The 20349-nt window shown below is 44.7% G+C and overlaps 1 protein-coding gene across 1 annotated transcript in view; it reads left to right on the top strand.

Moving 5' to 3' along the window:
- ALMS1 (ALMS1 centrosome and basal body associated protein) overlaps positions 1-17953 on the top strand; it is a 96968-nt gene extending 79015 nt beyond the window's left edge. The window contains exons 16-22 of the mRNA XM_040993215.1: positions 11479-11599; positions 13060-13263; positions 13572-13813; positions 14489-14642; positions 15548-15611; positions 16849-16948; positions 17816-17953. Of these exons, the coding sequence (XP_040849149.1) occupies positions 11479-11599; positions 13060-13263; positions 13572-13813; positions 14489-14642; positions 15548-15611; positions 16849-16948; positions 17816-17860 (930 nt within the window). The 3' untranslated portion in view covers positions 17861-17953. The remainder of the gene's footprint in view (positions 1-11478; positions 11600-13059; positions 13264-13571; positions 13814-14488; positions 14643-15547; positions 15612-16848; positions 16949-17815) is intronic.
- Positions 17954-20349: the final 2396 nt, after the last annotated feature.

Raw genomic sequence — 20349 nt, 5'->3', positions numbered from 1 at the left:
ATATTGCTATGGTTTCTGTGCCTTAAAATTGCTAACCTCGATCACCATTTTATGCAATTCAAAAAGTTTCATATATCCCATTGTGTTCATTGAGTTTAATTATTTCAACATTTCAGTCTTAAAGGAGTTAAGTTAAACTGATAAATCTAGTCCATGGTCTTAAACTAAAGTGCTCAGTTCTAATGTTAACTCTGACAAAGATTTAAACCTGACAATTATTTTCACATCTAAGTTCTAAAACTCGGGTATTCAAATTGGGGTTTCCAGCTGAACCCGTGACATGCTAGGTTAAGAGAGAGTATAACTATTTTATGTTTTGTTATCTAAACATCATCAAGGAAGAGCACTGGCTGAAGCAGAATTTAACTATGAATTTTAGATTAAGTACAAGAAAATTTAAAAAAACAGTTCTCGTTCTAAACCACTTCTGGGTTACCGAAGCACTACAAATTGAAATTTAAGACAGTAAAAGTATACAGGATAAAGATATGTCTGTATTTAGAGAGAAATACAGTTTTTTTAAAGATTTGTTTTTATTAGAAAGGCATATTTACAGAGAGGAGAGACAGAGAGGAAGATCTTCTGTTTGATGGCAAGGACTTTAGCTGCTAGGCTATCACACTGAGCCCAAGCTTCTAGATTAGATGGATGATTTTCTAGGATAATACTCAAAATTGGGGCCCGGCGGCGTAGCCCTGCAGCTAAAGTCCTTGCCTTGAACACGCCCGGGATCCCATATGGTCACTGGTTCTAATCCCGGCAGCTCCACTTCCCATCCAGCTCCCTGCTCATGGCCTGAGAAAGCAGTCGAGGACGGCCCAATGCTTTGGGATCCTGTACCCATGTGGGAGACCTGGAGGAAGTTCCTGGCTCCTGGCTCTGGATTGGCACAACCTCGGCCATTGTGCTCACTTGAGGAGTGAATCATCGGACAGAAGATGTTTCTCTCTGCCTTTCCTCCTCTCTGTATATCTGACTTTGTAATAAAAACAAATAAATCTTTTTTAAAAAATTGGCCAAGAATGTAAAAGCCTAAATGACATTAATAGAACTTGAAAGAATATCAGTATTCTACACCACCTTGACTCCCTACCTTTGAATCTGTTCCTTCCAGAAATTTTGTGCAAATACGTTTTCATACCAACAAGGTGTAACAATATATTTCTTCATTCCCTTGCCAAATCTGGATGTTATCAGTCTTTAAATAAAAAGATTTATTTGAAAGGCAGAGGTAAAGAGAGAAAGTAGGAGAGATAATATACAGGGTTGGGCCAGGCTCTGGCCTTGGAACTCCAAGTCTCACACTTGATTGGAAGGACCTTGACTACTTGGACCATCTTCTGGTGCTTTCCCAGGCACGTTAGCAGGGAGATAGATTAGAAGTGGAGCAACCCGGACTTGAACTAGCGCTTGTAGGATTTCGATGGTGCAGGCTGCTTCTTGCTACAGTGCTGACCCTTGTTCATATTTGCCTCTGCTTTAACTGCATATTGATTTATCCTTTACATTTCTTATTGTAGGAGTTACTTCAAATACCCTTTGTCCATTTTTCCCTGACTGTTTCCCCCCCCTTTTTTTTTTAAGATTTATTTTTATTATTTTTTTATTGGAAAGGCGGATATACAGAGAGGAAAGACAGAGAGGAAGATCTTCCATCCAATGATTCACTCCCCAAGTGAGCGCAACGGCCAATGCTATGCCAGTCCGAAGCCAGGAGCCTCTTCTGGGTCTCCCACGCGGGTGCAGGGTCCCAAGGCTTTGGGCCGTCCTCGACTGCTTTCCCAGGCCACAGGCAGGGAGCTGGATGGGAAGCGGGGCTGCCGGGATAGAACCGGCGCCCATATGGGATCCTGGGTGTGCAAGGCGAGGACCTTAACCACTAGGCCACCGTGCCGGGCCCTCCCCCTTGATTCTTAAGCACTCAGCGTATGAATATTATGAATATTATAGTAATATGGCTATGCACTCAGCTTCTTTATTACTTTGTTTCATGCTTTGCTTAGATTTTCCCAACCTTACAATCATAAAGATTATTAGTTTTCTCTATAATACTGTTTAGAGGATCAGGAGACAGTGGAATGTATGTTTTGTACAAAAGTGTAATTTTATTCCAAAGGGCTAGCTAATGGTCAGATTTTTAAATAAGAAGATACCATTCGTTATTAGAAAAATCTAATATTCTTTTGTTAAACTGAATTCTCACCAATTAGATTTGCCAATTCTCTTTTGAAATTTCAATGCAATACAAATGAAATTATATTTGGGAGCTTATTAAAGTGGAAAGCTCTGAAGAGGAAACTAATACTAACTAAAATATGAAGAAGTTTTATTTATTAAACTTGATGTTGCTTCACAAAATCCAAGTAAAAATATTCTCACAAGCTGGGTCTGTCAGACCTTATGAGCATCCAATAAGTGAGATGAAGACATTGGAATCACCCATGTAAGGGTGACCATAATGCCTAGAGATATTACAGCAAGAGAAAAGACATCCTGGGGGAATACAGAGAAAAAAGAGCTTGGGCTGCTTCAAGCCATAGTCCTCATCTGATGATAAAAGCCCGTAGGACCCCTGTTATCTAACTTCCATTCTCTGTGCGATTTCATGATTATATGTCAACCTCCTGGTTTTTCTCATTGATTAACTGGCTCATTTTATTGTTTTTTTTTTTTTTAAGATTTATTTTGGGATGGCAGATTTACAGAGAGAAATGAGAAGATACAACCTACCATCCCCAAATGACTTGAAAGGCATGGCCAGGGCCAGGAGCCAGGAGCTTCTGAGTACAGGGGCCCAAGGACTAGAACCATCTTCCATTGCTTTCCCAGGCCATACGCGGGGAGCTGGGTGGAAGTGCAGCAGCAGGAATCTAAAATCCTATGAGATGCTTGTACTGTGGGCTGCAGGTTAATTCCCTGTGCACCAGCTCCAGCTTTTCAGCAAGAGACTGTATCATAGACTGCATTTCCAATTTTGATTCTCTCTTATCAATGTTTATCTCTGGACTAAGCTTAAGGTGAGTTAGCATAAATTCATTCCTCTGAAAAATACCAGCAAATACCCTTCTAGCTGGAGGCCAGCAGCAGTGATCTTCCTAGGTGAAAAATAGCCATGTGTGGTCATTTATGAGAAAACGTGACCTTTCTCCTACAATGGATATGCTTTCCTAAGCTCAGTCTTGACCTCAAAATAGTTTGAGAAGCTTTTATTTCTGAGTCTAATAATATTCTGATGCCTAAATAAGGGAATAAATCTCACCTAGATTTTAATTATATTTAAAAATATAACAAATGTAATAGGTTTATCTTCCTGGTATGGAATAAGGCATCAACAGGTGAGTTTGCTGTTAAAATAATAGAAATTAAAACAGAAACATGAGCCATGTACATCTCATTCCCAGACAGCGTGCAACAAAGAGTTTAAACCAAGGAAGCCGACGTCAATTAACTTGTCACTTAAATCTGTATGTTCAAGCCCCACTGCAGAGAATTGTGTAATTAATACGCAGGCCCCGAGGAATGCTGAGGTCACTAGAGGAGGTGCCAGGCACTCTGCTGTTGAATAAGAAGAATGCACTATTGTGGCTTAACACAGTAAATGAGTTCAGGAAAAAAATTTATTCCACAGCAGGTCCTCAACACAGATTGTCAGACCCAAGTGCAGGGCTTATGCTCTGTGATTATTTGGTATGAATCTGGGTGGAAATGTCACATGCTGTGATTGCATACTTCTGACATTTCAATATACTTGACCCTAGCTTAGTGTAGTTCTGTGTCACACCCACAATGACCAGTAGTCACATTTTTTGTTGGAAGTGACTGTTCATTTTGTGAAAGCAGCACTGTTAATCACTTTGCATTGGTTTAATGTTTGTGTGTATTTTAAGATTTATTTTTATTGGAAAGACATATCAGATTGATGGAGAGACAAAGGTTTTCTGTCTGCTGGTTCAGTCCTTAAATGACCACATGGCTGGAGCTGGGCTGATCCAAAGGCAGGAGCCTCTTTGGGGTCTCCCTCGTGGGTGCAGGGTCCCAAGACTGGGCCATCTCCACTGCTTTCCCAGGCCACAAGCAAGGAATTGGGAAGTAGAGCAGCCAGGACACGAACCAGCACCCATATGGGATCCCAGCGCTTATAAGGTGAGCAATTAGCCATTGCACTATCATGTTACGCCCTCTTTTTTTTTCCCCAATTATTGATTTAGTAGCACTGGAGATAATGAGCCATAGAACTTGATAAGGTATTTTGCTGCATATTTCATAATCAGCACTTATTTCCATTTGTATGAGAAAATACATGTACAGCTGACATATTACATATATTTATTTAGTTCATTGGTCTTTAACATGTTCATAAAACTGTGCATCCATCACCCTAATCTAAATTTATTCAACATTCATCCCCCCAAAATCAATGCCTATTGATTTGAGTCAGCTGTTATTTCCCCATATTCCCACCGTGACCCTCCCTGCAGGCACTCACCAATTACTGTCCCTGTCAGCTTGCCTGGACCTTTCATATAAATGAAATCATACACTACCTAGTTTTTTGTGATGCTTGTCTTAACATTGTTTCCAAGATTTTTCCACCTTTTAGCATATATCTGTTCTTTTTTTATGGCCAAGTTAAATTCATTGTGTAAATATACCACATTTATCAGTTCAGATGTTTGGGGTTTTTTTCCCACTTTGTTTACTTATTATGAACAAACTACTATAAATGCATTTTTGTGGAGACCTGTGTTTTCATTTCTCTTGGGCATATTATTCAATCTCCATGTTTAATGATTTGAAAAATGACCAGAGCATTTTCCGAAGCCCCTGTACCATTTTACGTCCCCAGAAGCAATGGATAAGGGTTGCAATTTCTTTACTTCCCAATAAGTACTTGTTTTGGTCTGTCTTTTTTATTTTCACCATCCTAGAAGACCAAATAGATATATTTTGTGTTTAAAAATGTATTTCTCAGGCCCAGCACAATGGGCTAGAGGCTAAAGTCCTCACCTTGCATGCGCCGAGATCCCATATGGATACCAGTTCTAATCCCGGCATCCAGCTCCCTGCTTGTGGCCTGGGAAAGCAATTGAAGACTTAGGACCAAAGCCTTAGGACCCTGCACCCATGTGGGAGACCTGGAAGAGGCTCCTGGCTTCAGATCAGCCCAGGTAGTTGCAGCTACTTGGGGAGTGAACCAGTAAATGAAAGATCTTCCTTCCTTTCTCTCTCTCCTCCTTTCTGTGTATCTGACTTTTCAATAAAAATCAATTTTTAAAAAGATTTCCCCTTGATGTTAGCCTTTTTTAAAGTGTAAATTACTACCAAGCATAGGAATTTGATCTCCCAGTGGACACACACTGAAACCCATTTAGTCCAGGATAAGTGTGACTGTTTGCCCTCTGGCTGGTGGTGGGCTTGGGAAGGGCAGGAGACTTGGAGCCCCAAGCTTGGAAGAGACCCAAGAGGCCTGTGTTCCTGCCCCCACCTATCCGATGGACCCTTCTGCTACATCTGCATGGAAGAACACCCCAGCCTCAGCCTCAGAGCTCCCCTCCCCGCTCACAGCACTCTCTGCATTTGTCCAGGTCTCCAGTTAACAAAGGTTTTAACGAAGTTCCAAAAGTCACTCGCATTGTGATTATGACACTGCTGTCTTTGGGCATGGGAAATTGATCTAGTCTTCTCCCCGCTGGCTTCTGCCTCCTGCCGGAGTATTCTCTCTCAGGTCTTCTCTTGTGAACCACATGACTAGAGGTCCCAGGCCTCTTTTGGGCAACTGTCCTGGGTTAGGGTTTGTTGATGCTTTTTAACGTGCTCTTAGGAAGTGTGTCATGCTTCAGGTGTGGTAACTTTCCCCCTTCCATTATTTGGCTGGAACATTAGTCTGCCCTCACACATGATCTTTACCTGTTGAGCTTGTGAAATGTTTATTACCACACCTTCCCCCAAAGTTGTGGCTTTGTTCTCATTTCCTAAATTGATAATCACATAGTAGGAAAAATACATAAAGCAGCATTTGATAAGGAATGCCTTTTCTATTCGTGTTTGCAGTCACTCTGTATTCCCAAGCGGGGCCTCTGGGAGTAGAACCAGCGCCCATATGGGATCCCAGTGCATTCAAGGCGAGGACTTTTGCTGCTAGGCTATTGCACAGGGACTTATTGTCCATATTTTAGTTACAGCCAGCCTAGTGGGTGTGAAGTGGTAGCTCATTGTGATTTTTTTTCCCATTTTTTAATTATAGCTTTGATAATTGTTACATAGTTTTAAAGGTTCAAGAGCTACAGAAAAGTGGGTAAGACTATTGTTTCTACATTGTTTCCTTCATGTATCTGGGGTAAAGGGGGATATTAAGGGAGAAGTCCCACCCAGTCTCCCACCCACGCCAGGTCCCTGATGTGGGGCATGCTCTAAGGGTCTTACTCAAGTGGTTTTGATAGTTCAACAGTTATGAATTGCTGCCAACCTCACCATTTTGATTTGCATTTATCTAATGACTGGTGATAATGAACATTTTTTCATGTGCTTAATGGCTACTCATACCTTATTTGGTGGAATGTCTATTTAGGCGTCAATTTAAAATTTTTAATTATCTTACTAACAGGTTTTATTTATTTTGGTTGCAAAAGTGTGCTTTACTGATTTCTCTAAGTCTATGGCTTCTTATTTTAAAATGTCTTTGGAGTACAATGGTTTTACTGGTGAAGTGTAGCTTAAATTATTTTTCTTTGGTCTGGTACAGTAGCTTAGTGCCTAAGTCCTCAACTTGCACGCACCAGGATCTCTTATGGGCGCTGATTCTAGACCCGGTTACTCCACTTCCCATCCAGCTCCCTGCTTGTGGCCTGGGAAAGCAGTCAAGGATGCCTTGGGATCCTACACCAGCGTGGGAGACCTGGAGGAAGTTTCTGGCTCCTGGCTTCAGATTGGCTCAGCTCCAGCTGTTGCAGTCCCTTAGGGAGTGAACCAGTGGACAGAAGATTTTTCTCTCTGTCTCTCCTCTCTGTATATCCGCCTTTCCAATGAAAAAAATAATAATAAAAATAAATCTTAAAAAAAAAAAGAAATATCTTTAAAAGAAATTATTTCTCTTATTAGGCTGTGCTTTGGTGTGATATTTGAGAATTCTCTGCCTAACCAAAATCACATAGACTTCCTCCTAGTTTTTTTGTTTTTTGTTTTTGTTTTTAGTTTTTTATTAAAAGATTTTACAGAGAGGATAGAAGTCTTCCTTTCTATATATACATTTTATATAAGAAATGTGTATGTTATGATCCATTATCTATTGCTTTTTGGTATGCAAACTCCGTTTTTTGCATGTGGCCAAACAGCTATCCCAGCATCATTTGTTCACTTTTGTTATTTTTTATGAAAATCGGTTGGCCCCATAAATAATTTATTTCTAAGGACTCAATTCTGTTCTGTTAAGTATGTCATGTCTGTATCTATGCTATACCAACTCCATAATATCTTCATTACTGTAGATTTATAGAAAGCTTTAAAATCGGGAAACCTGCATCTTCTCTGTTCCTTTTTAGTTTTGGTTCTTGTCATTTGTTTCCATTTGTGTCATCTTGTAAATTTCCTTAAATATACTTCGAGATTTTGGTAAGATTTGAGCACTGCCATCCTAACAGTGTCAAGTCTTCCCCTCCATGCAGGTGCTGTGTCTCAGCATATAAATAGCCCCTTTACCTAGTCAAGTTTTGTGGCTTCCACTGTGAAACCTTGCAAATCTGTTGTTTACTTTTTTCTAAAAATCTTACTCTTCTTACTGCTGTTGTAAATGGGATTGTTCCTTTATTATTTTATTAATCATTGCTAGAATTAGAAATATAATTTTTAAAATCATATATTCTGGAACCTAGCCAAGCTTACTCATTATAGCTCTTCTTTGTGGAATCTTTGGTATTTTCTATGAAGAGGATCATGTAATCTACAAATAAAAACAGTTGTTTCCATTTCCAATCTAGAGTCTTTCAATTTGGGATAGGACCATGGCTAGCTTAGGGTCGTGAGCTAGAAGCCACTGACACTTTCCTTCAGATATGTTATCCTGTCCACCCTCTTGTCTGTTAGATGGCTTCTCCCCAGGGGCTACCTCCCCTTACTCGAAATGAGAGGAGTGTCCTGTAGACCCAGGGCTGCCGTCAAAGCAAGTAAAAAACACCCCTCTCTGACCCTCTCTCTTCCTGGCCCACTCCATCACTGAACATGGCCCGTGTGTGTGTGTGTGTGTGTGTGTAAGATTTCCTCACCTTTTAAAATAAACTATCACTTCATCATATTTGTGCCTGTGCTTAAAATGCTTCTCCAGGGAACCCAACCTAGTCCACAACACTTTCAGAAATCTATTTACATAACAAAGCTAATGCCTACATATATTTCCACCCCTTGTCATACACACGAAAACAGCAACATCAGTTTGTTAGACTTGAACATATCTGTTACAACATGTCTTTTTTCAATTCCTAGAGTGCCTTCTCTTTCACAGTTACAGAGAAGACATACTGTTACCCAACAGTCACACTTACCTCCCTGTCATTTCTGTTCTTGCATACTTTGTTTATTTGAAAGGCAGATAGACTTTATTTGAAAGCTAGAAAAGATCTTCATCTGGCTCCTGCCCCAGGTGCCCACAACAGCTAGGGCTAAGCCAGGCTGGTCCAGGGCTCTGGGGTAAGGACCTATGTCCTTGAGCCATCATCTGCTGCTTCCCAGGACACTCATGATCAGGAAGCTGGACCGGAAACAGAACCAGGACTCAAACCCTGACAATCTGAAAGGGGAATTCAGGTGTCCCAAGCTGCCCAGCCATATGCCTGTCCCGTTGGTTTTATTTTTTGTTTTTCAGTGTCATATTGCTCTGCTAGATCTATACTAGCTTTCTTTTCAGCTGAATATGTAAATATTTTATTCTTTCTAAAACTTGGATAACTTGAGAAATGAGGCTTTTGTTCCTTTTTCTAGATGGGGAGTCTGGCATGAAGAGGTTGTAATCTGCTAAATGGAGACAGATGGTAAAGGGAAGATCTGAGGCCAGCCTAGGTCTTTGGGTTCCATACCCAGAGTTTTTCCTTCTACATGAACATCAAAACTATTGCCATTTCTCCTGTGTGATGTGTAGGCCTTCAGAGTTGCCTCTCCTAAGCATTTCACTTGATTTGGCCCATCATTCCAGTCATTATCTTGGATCCTGACAGCCATTTAGGTCTTATCCACTTTGCCCCTGTCCCCCCCCCCCCCGCCAGATATGCATTATGTGGAAGTTATTTTGCTTTCAATAGCTTCAAGATGCTGCTACATTAAATGTTCAGAAAGAACCAAAATCCAACCCTGTGACTGCCACAGAGCATGTGCCTAGTGAATACTTGCTGGATAAAGTTGGTTCAGCCAGTTATGGGTCTACAAATGTGTCACTCAACCCATAGGACTTCCTTCTGTTCTTAAAAATGGCATCCAATATTTTGCCTTTTTTGTTCAAATCTGAGGGTACCCTACTACACACATTCCTTTCGTTAGAATTTTGTCATTTGACCATGTCTACTGGCATGGCTTTCTCTGCCTGCCTTACTGAAAAACGGCTGGTTTGCTAAGCCCTAGATGCTTGCAAATGACCACACTGATAACTGCTCCTAAATTTTGCAGGCCATCACTGTCAGTGCCACCAGTTTGCGAAGCTTCCCTCTTTGCAAAGTATTATCTGTCCCCCGATGTCTAACATAGCTCCTCCTCTCTAAGATTCTGCTGCAAGTTTCCTGAGGACCTTGAAATATGGTTTATCTAGCTCAGGGGAGCCTGGGCCCCTGAGCATTGGTTCACCTCTCACAAGCTCGGTTAAGTGGAAAGCCATGTGGCATTTACTCAGAAGATGGGTGAGCAGATCTCTCCTCTTCAGATTCCTCTACTCACCCTAAGTTTGTTTTGATGACTACTTTTAAGAAATACTTTTTTGTATTGTTTGTTCAACTATATTTTGCTAAGCTTTGTCGTCTACCAATATCCCACCGTCAGTACCAATTCCTGACCTGCCTTTTGCTGCTCTCTACTTTGAACATAACCCAGAAAGGCCACTGGACTCCATGACGCTTTTTGTACTTCCCCATTCATGACATCTTGTTTAGGCTGCAGCTCTTTGGTGCTTGTCTTGTGTCACGTGCCTGGTCTGCTCTTACTGGGGAGCACTCTTGTAGCAGCACATCACTTTAACCATCTCCAGCTTTATCTCATGTCAAAATTACATGCAGGTATCTAGGGCCAACCCTGTGGCATAGCGGTTTTAGCCTCAGACTGTGATGCCAGCATCCAGTTCGGATGCCAGTTAGAGCTCTGGCTGTTCCACTTCTTCCTCTTCTTTTTTAAGATTTATTTTTGTTTGAAAAATTTACAGAAAAAGAAAAAGATCTCCATCTGCTGGTTCATTTCCCAAATGGTCACAATGGCTGGAGCTGAACTGATCAGGAGCTTCTGCTGGGTCCCCCACACAAGTGCAGGGTCCTCCTTTACTGCTTTCCCAAGCCACAAGCAGGGAGCTGGGTCAGAAGCAGAGCTGCCGAGTTATGAACCAGCATTCATGTGGGATGCCAGTGCTTCAAGGTGAAACATCAGCCTGTTGAACTACAATGCTGGTCCTGCTGTTTGATTTCCCATGGGTCCCTTTCACCCACTCTGGAGATCTAAATGGAGTTCCACGCTCCTGGCTTTGGCCTGATCTGATTTGGGGAGGGAACCAGTGAATGGAAGAGAACTATTTTTATGTTCCTTCTCTCGCTGTGTAACCCCGCCTTTCAAATAAATAAATCTTTTAAATAATTACTTGTAGATGTCAATTCAAAATTCCTTTCACAGTGCACAGGGTGATGCTTGGCTGGCGTTCACCTTCAAGATTTTCTAAGTAGGGCCTGGCATGATAGCATAGTGGCTAAAGTCCTCGCCTTGAATGCACCGGGATCCCATATGGGCACTGGTTCTAATGGCAGTCCTGCTTCCCATCCAGCTCCCTGCTTGTGGCCTGGGAAGGCAGTCGAGGACATTCCAAAGCCTGCACCTGTGTGGGAGACCTGGAAGTTGTTGTTCCTGGCTCTTGGCTTCGGATTGGCTCAGCTCTGGCCATTGCAGTCACTTAAGGAGTGAATCATTGGATGGAAGATCTTCCTCTCTGACTCTCCTCTGACTTTCCAATAAAAAATAAATTAATTCAAATAATAACTTAAAAAAAGATTTTCCATCTTTGAAAATACCCTCCCTAATTTTTGTCTTCCCATCTTAACACTGTATCTACACCAGTGTTGGCACGTCTATACCAGCGATGCCCATCTGATATGTGGCAGTAGGCTCACATTGTTCGCAGGATTTCTCCAGCTGAATCCTGACCATCTGAATTTGATGAGAAAGGGTTTTTGGAACCTTCTGGGCTTGCTTATCCTGTGGATAACTGCAGTTGAGTGAGATAACAACAGGATCTCTTTTGTTTTGCAGGAGGAAAACCAGACGATTTCTTCCGATTCCGTTTTATCTTCTGCTAGTACCTTCTTGAGCTCGAACTCTACCATTTGCAACAAGAAAAATATCCACATGTTAAACAAGGGTATACAAGCAGGTAACTTACTTACATTCAAGGTTTTCAGTTGCAATTAAGTGATTCTTAAACATATAAGACATTCAACCTTACTCATCATGGAAGAATAAAACTACCTGTGTACCCAGATGTCATTTTCCACCTGTAAGAGTGGCAGAAATCCCAGTTTGTGGACGAGAGTGTAGATAGATATGAGTGCCCTCATTTTCTAATGGGAGTATAACTCGGTACAGCATCTGTGAGAAGGTAACTTCGTAGTTTCTATCAAAATTACCAGGACCCCACGCTTGTACTTCTGCAGTTTGTCATGCAGATATACTGTATGTATGTGGAGGTTTAACCTTAGATGTAATCACATACGTGCTAAATGACAGGTGTTTTAAGTTAACCACTGAAGCATTGTTTGTTATAACAGGAAATTAAACTCAACTTAGATGTCCATCAGTAACTGTGATTAAATTATACATCCATGCGATGAAGTCATCTATGGAATGAGGGTGCTCTCTCTGTGGTAATCGTGAAAGATCTCAAAGATAAAAACTTATTAAAAAAAAAAAAGGATCAAGGTACATAATAGCATCCAGTACACAACTATGTGTATTTTGTATTCTTAATAAACAAAAGATGGAGAGTTGTTTGAACATACAAAAAATAATTTCCTGGAATCCTATATAGTATTATGAAACAGTGGATGGAGAACAGAAGAGAGGGCTTTTCAGTTTATGCCTTCCTGTATCTTTTGAATTTTTAAGACAAAAATAAGTTTTTTACCTCTTGATTTTTTTCATCACCCTTGAGTGTTATCCTTACCTGCCTCTTCCTTACTGTAAATACCCCTGGAAGTGGTTCTTCCTCCCGTAGAATCAGAACTGAAGCCCTTTGAGTCTTTATTTATTCTAGTTTCTGTGTAACATCCCAGACTTAGAACTCCAACCTCTTGAAGCTGGCACAGTGACTCCTCTGGTTCATGCTCTACCTGCAAGTTCTAGCATCCCACATGGGTGTCAGTTTGTGTCCCAGCTGCTCCACTTCCCATCCAGCTCCCTGCTTGTGGCCTGGGAAAGCAGCAGAGGACGGCCCAAAGCCTCAGGACCCTGATAGCACATGGGAGACCTGGAGGAAGCTCCTGGCTCCTGGCTTTGGATTGAATCAGCTCAGCTTCAGCTGTTGTGGCCATTTGGGGAGTGAACCAGCAGATGGAAAAATTTTTTTATCCCTCTCTATAAATCTTGCCTTTCAAATAAAAAAAAATCTTTTAAAAAAAGAGAAAAATAAATCCAGCCTCATTTTTTTCTCCTTCATCTTCCTCTCTTCCTTTCTCTCTCAGCATCTCATCTTCCTTCTGCCTGTTATTCCTCACCAAGCAAGGCATGTTTTTGAAGCTGAAAAGTGAACTGAAAAGGTTTACTTCCTGGCCTGAGTAACCTGGCAGCCCGACCTCAGGGCTGCTTCCAGAGCACCTGTGTGATCTTTCCCCTCAGGTAGCCTGGAGATCGTGAACGGTACCAGAAAACACACTCGTGATGTCGGCATTACTTTCCCAACTCCAAGTTCCAGTGAAGGCAGAGTAGAAGAGGACAGTGATGGGACTTCCTGGTCAGAAGAAATGATTGAAGAGAAGGTGCTCTTTACCAATTATGTTGGAGATAAGAAATTAAGGAAGAGCAAACAGAATTTCTATGAAGGTCAGTTTCTGATTTCAGGTTTTGTAGAAGAAATACTAATGAATTAAGTCTCTTGCTTTGCTCTGATTCTGTTTCTGAATGACTGTATTGACCCTACTGCCTACATCAACCACCACTTTAGCAAGTGTCCCGATGGTCCCAACTCACGCCTGCAGTTAAGGCAGAGGCAAAGGCACCCAGCTGGCCCATGACCCCTGAGACACCTGAAAATCTGTTTGCACACCTTGGATGAAAGCTGAGCAGAGTTGTAAAAACTAAAATAATAATAAAATGAAAGCTTTCTTCCATCGTAAAACTATGTCCCATAGGAGTTTCTTGGTTTGTTCCTGTGGAAGATCTGAAGTTTGAATCTAAGAAGGAAAACCTGCCCAAGATTTATGGTCCTGGCATCTCCTGGTTTGAACCAATCACCAAAACCAAGCCCTGGAGAGAGCCACTGCGGGAACAGAACTGGCAGGGACAGCACGCAAGTGATGGACGGTCCCTAGGTGGTCCAAGAGGCGATGATGGCCGGGACGCCCCGAAGCCGTTTGTGAGAGCAACCCTACAGGTACAGTGGCATCAAGTTAACTTTGTCCGTATATTGGGGGAGGTGGGAGGTGAACAGCAAGATACAAAGAAGTATCTGTGACTTGCCATTCTGAGCTGGAGTTCATCTGACCCTCTTTTCTAGCATTTCTGCAGCTCATCTCTTTATTACATAAGGGCTTGGTTTGTCCTTGTCAGTCAAAGAGCTCTCACTTTTATAGTGTGGCTCCCTCAGGATCTAGGGGCTAGGCAATAGCAGGCATTGATCATTGGGTTTACAGATGCCTGCTTAAAGATTCAAAAGGCACCAACCTCCTCCTTACATGTCCCTTGTGGACTAAACGATATGTCATTGGATGATGTATTTGTTTGAGGAGGGGGTGAAGAGCTCCACAGACTTGAGCCATATCTCATCAACACAAGGGAGAATCGTATTTGTTGCAATCTCAGTTCTCGTATTCATTGGGCAGTACTTCTCTGGTTCCCCTGCTGGGGAGGAAAGATCTTAAAGCTTCCTCCAGCACTAGATGTGTTCAAGCCTTAGAAAAAAGCCCCACACATCACTTCTCAGCCTTTCAGTTAAGATCAAATGTAGAATGAAGCTCCACAGAACTGCAGGGCAGGTGCTGCCTTGCCAGGCATTTGAAGAGTGGGTCGCGTCGTGAATGTGAAGTGGGTGCTTTTCTGTCCTCCCTAGGAAGCGCTTCAGCTCCACAGGCCTGACTTCATTTCCCGCTCTGGGGAGCGAATAAAGCGCCTACGGCTGATCGTCCAGGAGCGGAAACTGCAGAACGTGCTGCAGAGTGAGCGGGACGCGCTGTTCAACCCCAGGGTCCCACCGCCCAAGAGAGGTACACCTGCTTGTCCCTCTTCTCGTGGGGGAGTGGAGGTGAGGCTGCAGCTGCGCCGGGGAGGACTGCTAAGTGCCAGGCCAGTTACATGGACAGAAAAGTTTTCCCGTGTTCAAATCTCCTTGGCCAGCTAGCTTTGCCGAAGCCAGCCCAGCTCCTCTGGCTTTGTCACTGCCTCTTAAAAACAGGGCTGTGCAGTGAGGACAACTTCTCATAAGCTGGCTCAGTGTCCTTGAGCAAGTTAATTCCAAAGGTATAATTTTTGTTGTTAAAGCCATGACTGTAATCACAGGCTCGCCTGCTCCATAAGGCCGTGAAATACTAATAATGGTGATAAGCCCTCACATAGTCCTGTGGCTTACCCAGACACTGTTCTTATTTGATGCTTACAATACCCCTTCTAATGTAGGGACCCCAGAGAGCCCTATTGACAGTGAGAGAGTAGAGACAGAGAGAGATTAAGTACCTTACCTAAGATGACACCCCTCATAAATGAAAGAGCTGGGCTCGAACCTAGGTGGGCTGGTTTCAAAGTCTGTGCTCTTAACAATTACAGAAAGTGTAAAACTCGGTAAAAGAATACAGGAAAGCGGTAAAAACCAGGAAGTATGACTCAGTGCCTTCATCACAGCCTTACCTACGAATCTTATAAACTGGTCAGTTTTTGAATTTTAAACTGATGTTTGCTCCAGGGCGTTGTGTCTCCAAGGGACTTCAGCTCCTCTCGGTCGCTGTGGTCTTACCTGGGGCTTGGCCTTGGCCTTGGTTCCTGCTCACTGCTGCCCTCCCGGTAGTGGCAGCTCTGGTTAGGAACACGCAGCGCAGCAGCGACCGGTCAGGGCTCCTGAGTGCCACACCCTCCCTTGTTACGTCACCCTCTGACATCCTCTTTCCCCCTCGCCTAGTGTTCCTGGCCACCCAGGAGAGCAAGCCCATTGGGAAGAAGGAAATGATTCAGAGATCTAAACGGTAAGACCCACAGAACAAGAGGCACTTTTAGAACATAACCCAGGCCCCCAAGTGTCCCCCCCAAAAGAAAGGCGTTATGTTCAAGCTGAAATATGAGCAGTGAGCTGTGAAAGCAGTTTCTCACTAATGGCCCTCAAAAAGGAATAGAAAACTCTGGAACAAATCACAGTGTGAGTGACTGACAAATAAGTGATGAAAAGGATCCTGCCCGGCCTCTATCCTTTCAGCTCACACCTATTAGAACACCGGAGTGTTCTAAAGGTTCAGGTAGCATAGCTCACTAAGCATTGTGACTCCTGCAGTCTCCTCTGACTTCCGCAGCTCTGTGGGTTTGACCACCGTAGTGCTTGTCTTTCCCAGGATCTTCCAGTAGCCAGACCTGCTTGTTATCTACTGCTGGTGTGGTACATTCTTGCCCGTGGAGTCAAAGGCAGAACTTTATCACTATTCCTGCTAGCCTATTGTTTTCCCAGAAGAAGCCACTGACAGAAGGGTTTTATGATGTGTTATCTTTTTTTAAAGATTCATTTATTTTTGTTGGAAAGGCAAACCTACAGAAAGAAGGAGAGACAGAAATATTCCATTCCCTGGCTTACTCCTCAAATGGACGCGATGGCCAGAGCTGAGCCTACCCAAAGCCTGGAACCTGGCCCAGCACAGTAGCTCAGCAGCTAAATCCTTGCCTTGCACGTGCCTGGATCCCATATGGGCGCGAGTTCTAATCCCAGCGGCCCTGCTTCCCATCCAGCTCCCTGCTTGTGACCTGGGAAAGCAGTCAAGGATGGCTCTAAGCCTTGGGACTCTGCACCCATGTGGGAGATCCGGAAGAGGCTCCAGGCTCTAGTTTCAGATCGGCAAAGCTCCAGTGGTTGCAGCCACTTGGGGAGTGAATCAATGGATAGAAGATCTTCCTCTTTGTCTATCCTCTCTGTATAGCTGACTTTCCAGCAAAAATGAAAAAATATTTAAAAGAAAAAAAAAAAGCCTGGAACCAGGGGTCTCTTCTAGGTCTCCCATGCGGGTGCAAGGTCCCAAGGATTCAGGCCAACCTCCTCTGTTTTCCCAGGTTGTGAACAGGGCAGGCTGGGGCTATGTGTAATAGGAAACTGGTTACACAATAGAAGTAGGGCCTATGGGGGGCGTGGAAGACGGGCGCCTAAGGCAGCGTTGGGGAAGAGATCGCTCGCCCCCATGCTGGTGACCTCACGGCTGTTTCTCCACTGGGTCCTTCGCTCAGGATGTACGAGCAGCTGCCAGAAGTCCAGAAAAAGAGAGAAGAGGAGAAAAGGAGATCCGAATACAAGACTTACCGGCTGCGAGCCCAGCTGTATAAAAAGGTCAGCCAGTCCCGTGTGGAGTGGAGTGGAGTGGGTCAAGCTTTCTAAGTGAAGGAGAGAGAGAAAGAGAGAGAGAGAGAGAGAGAGACGTGTCTGACCCGTCTGGACATTCCCTTGGAATCCCCGCCGTGCCAGAATAAACCTGAACTCAAAATGCTGCTGACTAGAAAGATACCAGTGATAGATTGCAGGTCAGCTTCAGCACTTTGGCCTTCATTGTGGAAGACACTGTGCGTGCATCTGGAATGAAGCCAGATCCCACACACAAGCAGAAGGCATTTAGGAACTGTGATGGAAAAGTCCAAATATCAGAATTGTTTAGGTTTTCATCCCAGAATCCCAAATGGTGATTTTTGTACCCCTCGTGGCTGAGTAAAATACTTCTAGAAACATCCAAGCCAACAGGAAAGCGTCTGAGCGTGGCAACAGAGTTGTCTGCTTGGGCCAGCGGAACCTCACAGGGCTCACCACCAACTAAATCCACTTCCCGGCCCTCACTACACCTCCGGAGAGCTCTGAACGCCAGGGACCCAAAGACCAGGAGCGTGGGGTTGCAGCTGCAGACAGACAGGCACAGTGAGGAAGCTGCAGGCTCTGCACGACCTGCCCTGTACGTCCACCAGGCAGGACCAGCCCCTTCCGGGCCTTGATGAATCAGTGAATCTAGCAGGCTTACAGATGAGCCGTGTCTGTGGAGAAAGTGGGTGTTGACGAGAGATGACCATGACCTTCAGGCAGTGTCTCGTGGATGGTGACTGCAGTTTGCCGAGCCAGATTGGGGTGGGGTGTCCCAGCTGGAGCAGGGAGGAGCCGACTGCCTCCCACCACAGGACCTAACGCTCTTCCTGCCTTTCTTTTCTTCCACAGAAAGTGACCAATCAGCTCCTGGGGAGGAAAGTGCCCTGGGACTGATTTTCCTCAGAGCCTTGGAATTCTATTTTGTGAACACAGAGATATACAACCCTTACTTTTATGTGTCTGGTAGAAATAAAACTCACTCTTTGTCCACGCGTGATTCCCTGGCGCATCCGGGGCCAGCAGCGATGACAAACCCCATGGCCCGGCGAGCACCTGTGCAGCACTCCCCCTGGCAGGAGCCTGGCCCTCAGGGGACTGTGTTACAGTCATCCACTCATTTAGGTCTAGCCACGGGGAAGTGTTTTTATGTGCCTAAAAAAGAAGTAACTTTTGGTTGACTCGTGCTAAAGCCAGTCCTAGAGGGTTCTTTCTTTCTCCCCAGGAGAGATGCAGGGAGTTGGGCAGCATCTCCCCCGAGGGGAGATGGATGGTGGCCCGTCTCTGCAGCAGCACAGCCTGGTGAGAGCCCCAGGCCACTGATGGGGCTGGTTGTTGGGTGAGGGCAGGTGCCCACTGACCACCCAGTCCTGGCACACGCAGGCTCCTGGGGCCCAGAGCCCCCTCTCAGCTTCCCGCCAGCCACCCGGGTCATGGCCATGTAGGCTGCCTCTGGCGGATTTTCCTCTTCCCACCCTCATCACTTTAAGATTGAAGACCAGGCCACTGGCCATCATGTGCAAAACCCGTGTTTACAGTGTGGGCCGCAGACTGCCACAAAGTCGAGGCAGTCGGTGAGCCTGTGCACATTGAGCTCTGCGCCTGGGCCTGGACCCAGTCAGCGCCCGAGCCCTGAGTTACTGCCCATACCCAGAGCTGAGGGAACTGGTATGAGCCACCTTGCTGCAGTTCAGCATTCAGCCACAGGGCCGGTAGGGGTCAGCCGCTGCCTCCAAGGGCTTCCTGGAAGTGGCATCAGAGAGCAGGATGGCAGACCTTCCAGACTGTGCTTTGGAGGCTCCCAAAAGGAAGCTGCAGAGACGTCAGGGAAGAACTGGCCTTGTAGTCCCCAAACGCGGGCGTATCCCTGGTCCTCTGCTCTGTTGCTGGGCAAGGTATTAGTTGCTCTGCGGAGTGACAGAGTCCGATCGTATGAGCCCCGTCTCAGCTTGGAACTGCCGCGAGTGGATCTTCTAGAAGATTCTTATGTTCTGACTAGAACAAAGTAACAGGTGTCTCAAAACCTGGGCCTGGGGTCCCAGCGACATGTCCTAGTGGCTAAAGTCCTCATCTTGAACGCGCCAGGATCCCATATGGGCGCCGGTTCTAATCCCGGCAGCTCCACTTCACATCCAGCCCCCTGCTTGTGGCCTGGGAAAGAGGTCGAGCACGGTCCAAAGCCTTGGGTTCCTGCACCCGTGTGGGAGACCCGGAAGAAGTTCCTGGCTCCTGGCTTTGGATCAGCATAGCATCGGCCGTTGCGCTCTCTTGGAGAGTGAATCATCAGACGGAAGATCTTTCTCACTGTCTCTCCTCCTCTCTGTATATCTGACTTTCCAATAAAAAAATAAATCTTTTAAAAAAACCAAAATAAACAAAACTAAATCTTTTTTAAAAAGATTAATTTTTATTGAAAAGGCAGGTTTACTGAGAGAAGGAGAGATAAAGATCTTTCATCCACTGGTTCACTCCCCAAGTGGCCGCAATGACCAGAGCTGAGCTGATCCAAAGCCAGGAACCAGAAGCCTCTTCCAGTTCTCCCACTCAGGGTCCCAAGGCTTTGGACCATCCTCGACTGCTTTCCCAGGCCACAGGCAGGGAGCTGGAAGGGAAGTGGAGCAGCTGGAGTACAAAACGGCACCTATATGGGATCCCGGTGCATACAAGGACTTTAACCACTAGGCTACTGCACCAGGCCCATAAAATACTTTTTACCAAAAAAGAAAAATCGTGGCATCAGAATTAAGAAAGGACATGGACTCCAAGGAAATGTGTCGAAGAGGATGTTAACTGACTTACTGCCTCTAGGTCCGAAATGCCTTTTCTCCTGCTCTGTGAAAATTGATATGAAGAACTGTCAGCAGAGGGCGCCGGAGAGACGCCGCAGGAAGATGGTTTCCTAGCTCTGGCTTGGCAGCGCCCTGCAGCGCCCAGGGCTGCTCCACCGTTTGGCTCCTACATGGGCAGCTTCTCCAGCGCACTGCTGCAGCTGTGGTGGACAGCTCCCGTTAGTGCCTTTTTTAAAATAGAGACTGCTGTATCGACACGCCTCTTTATGAATAGCTGTCCCCCAGCACTAAAGAGCAGGTCTGCAACCTTTTGCTTCCAAGAATTAGGTATTCTTTTTTTTTTTTAAAGATTTATTTATTTTTATTACAAAAGAATAATTTTTATTATTTTATTTTTTTTTTATTACAAAGTCAGATATACAGAGAGGAGGACAGACAGAGAGGAAGATCTTCCGTCCAATGATTCACTCCCCACGTAAGTGCAATGGCCGATGCTATGCCGATCCAAAGCCAGGATCCAGAAACTTCTTCTGGGTCTCCCATGCGGGTGCAGGGTCCCAAGGCTTTGGGCCGTCCTCGACTGCTTTTCCAGGCCAC

This window comes from Ochotona curzoniae, unplaced genomic scaffold, assembly GCF_017591425.1.
Source record: "Ochotona curzoniae isolate NIBS_2020 unplaced genomic scaffold, NIBS_Ocur_1.0 contig_883, whole genome shotgun sequence".
Lineage (NCBI taxonomy): Eukaryota > Metazoa > Chordata > Mammalia > Lagomorpha > Ochotonidae > Ochotona > Ochotona curzoniae.
This window is presented reverse-complemented; position numbering and strand designations above follow the sequence as displayed.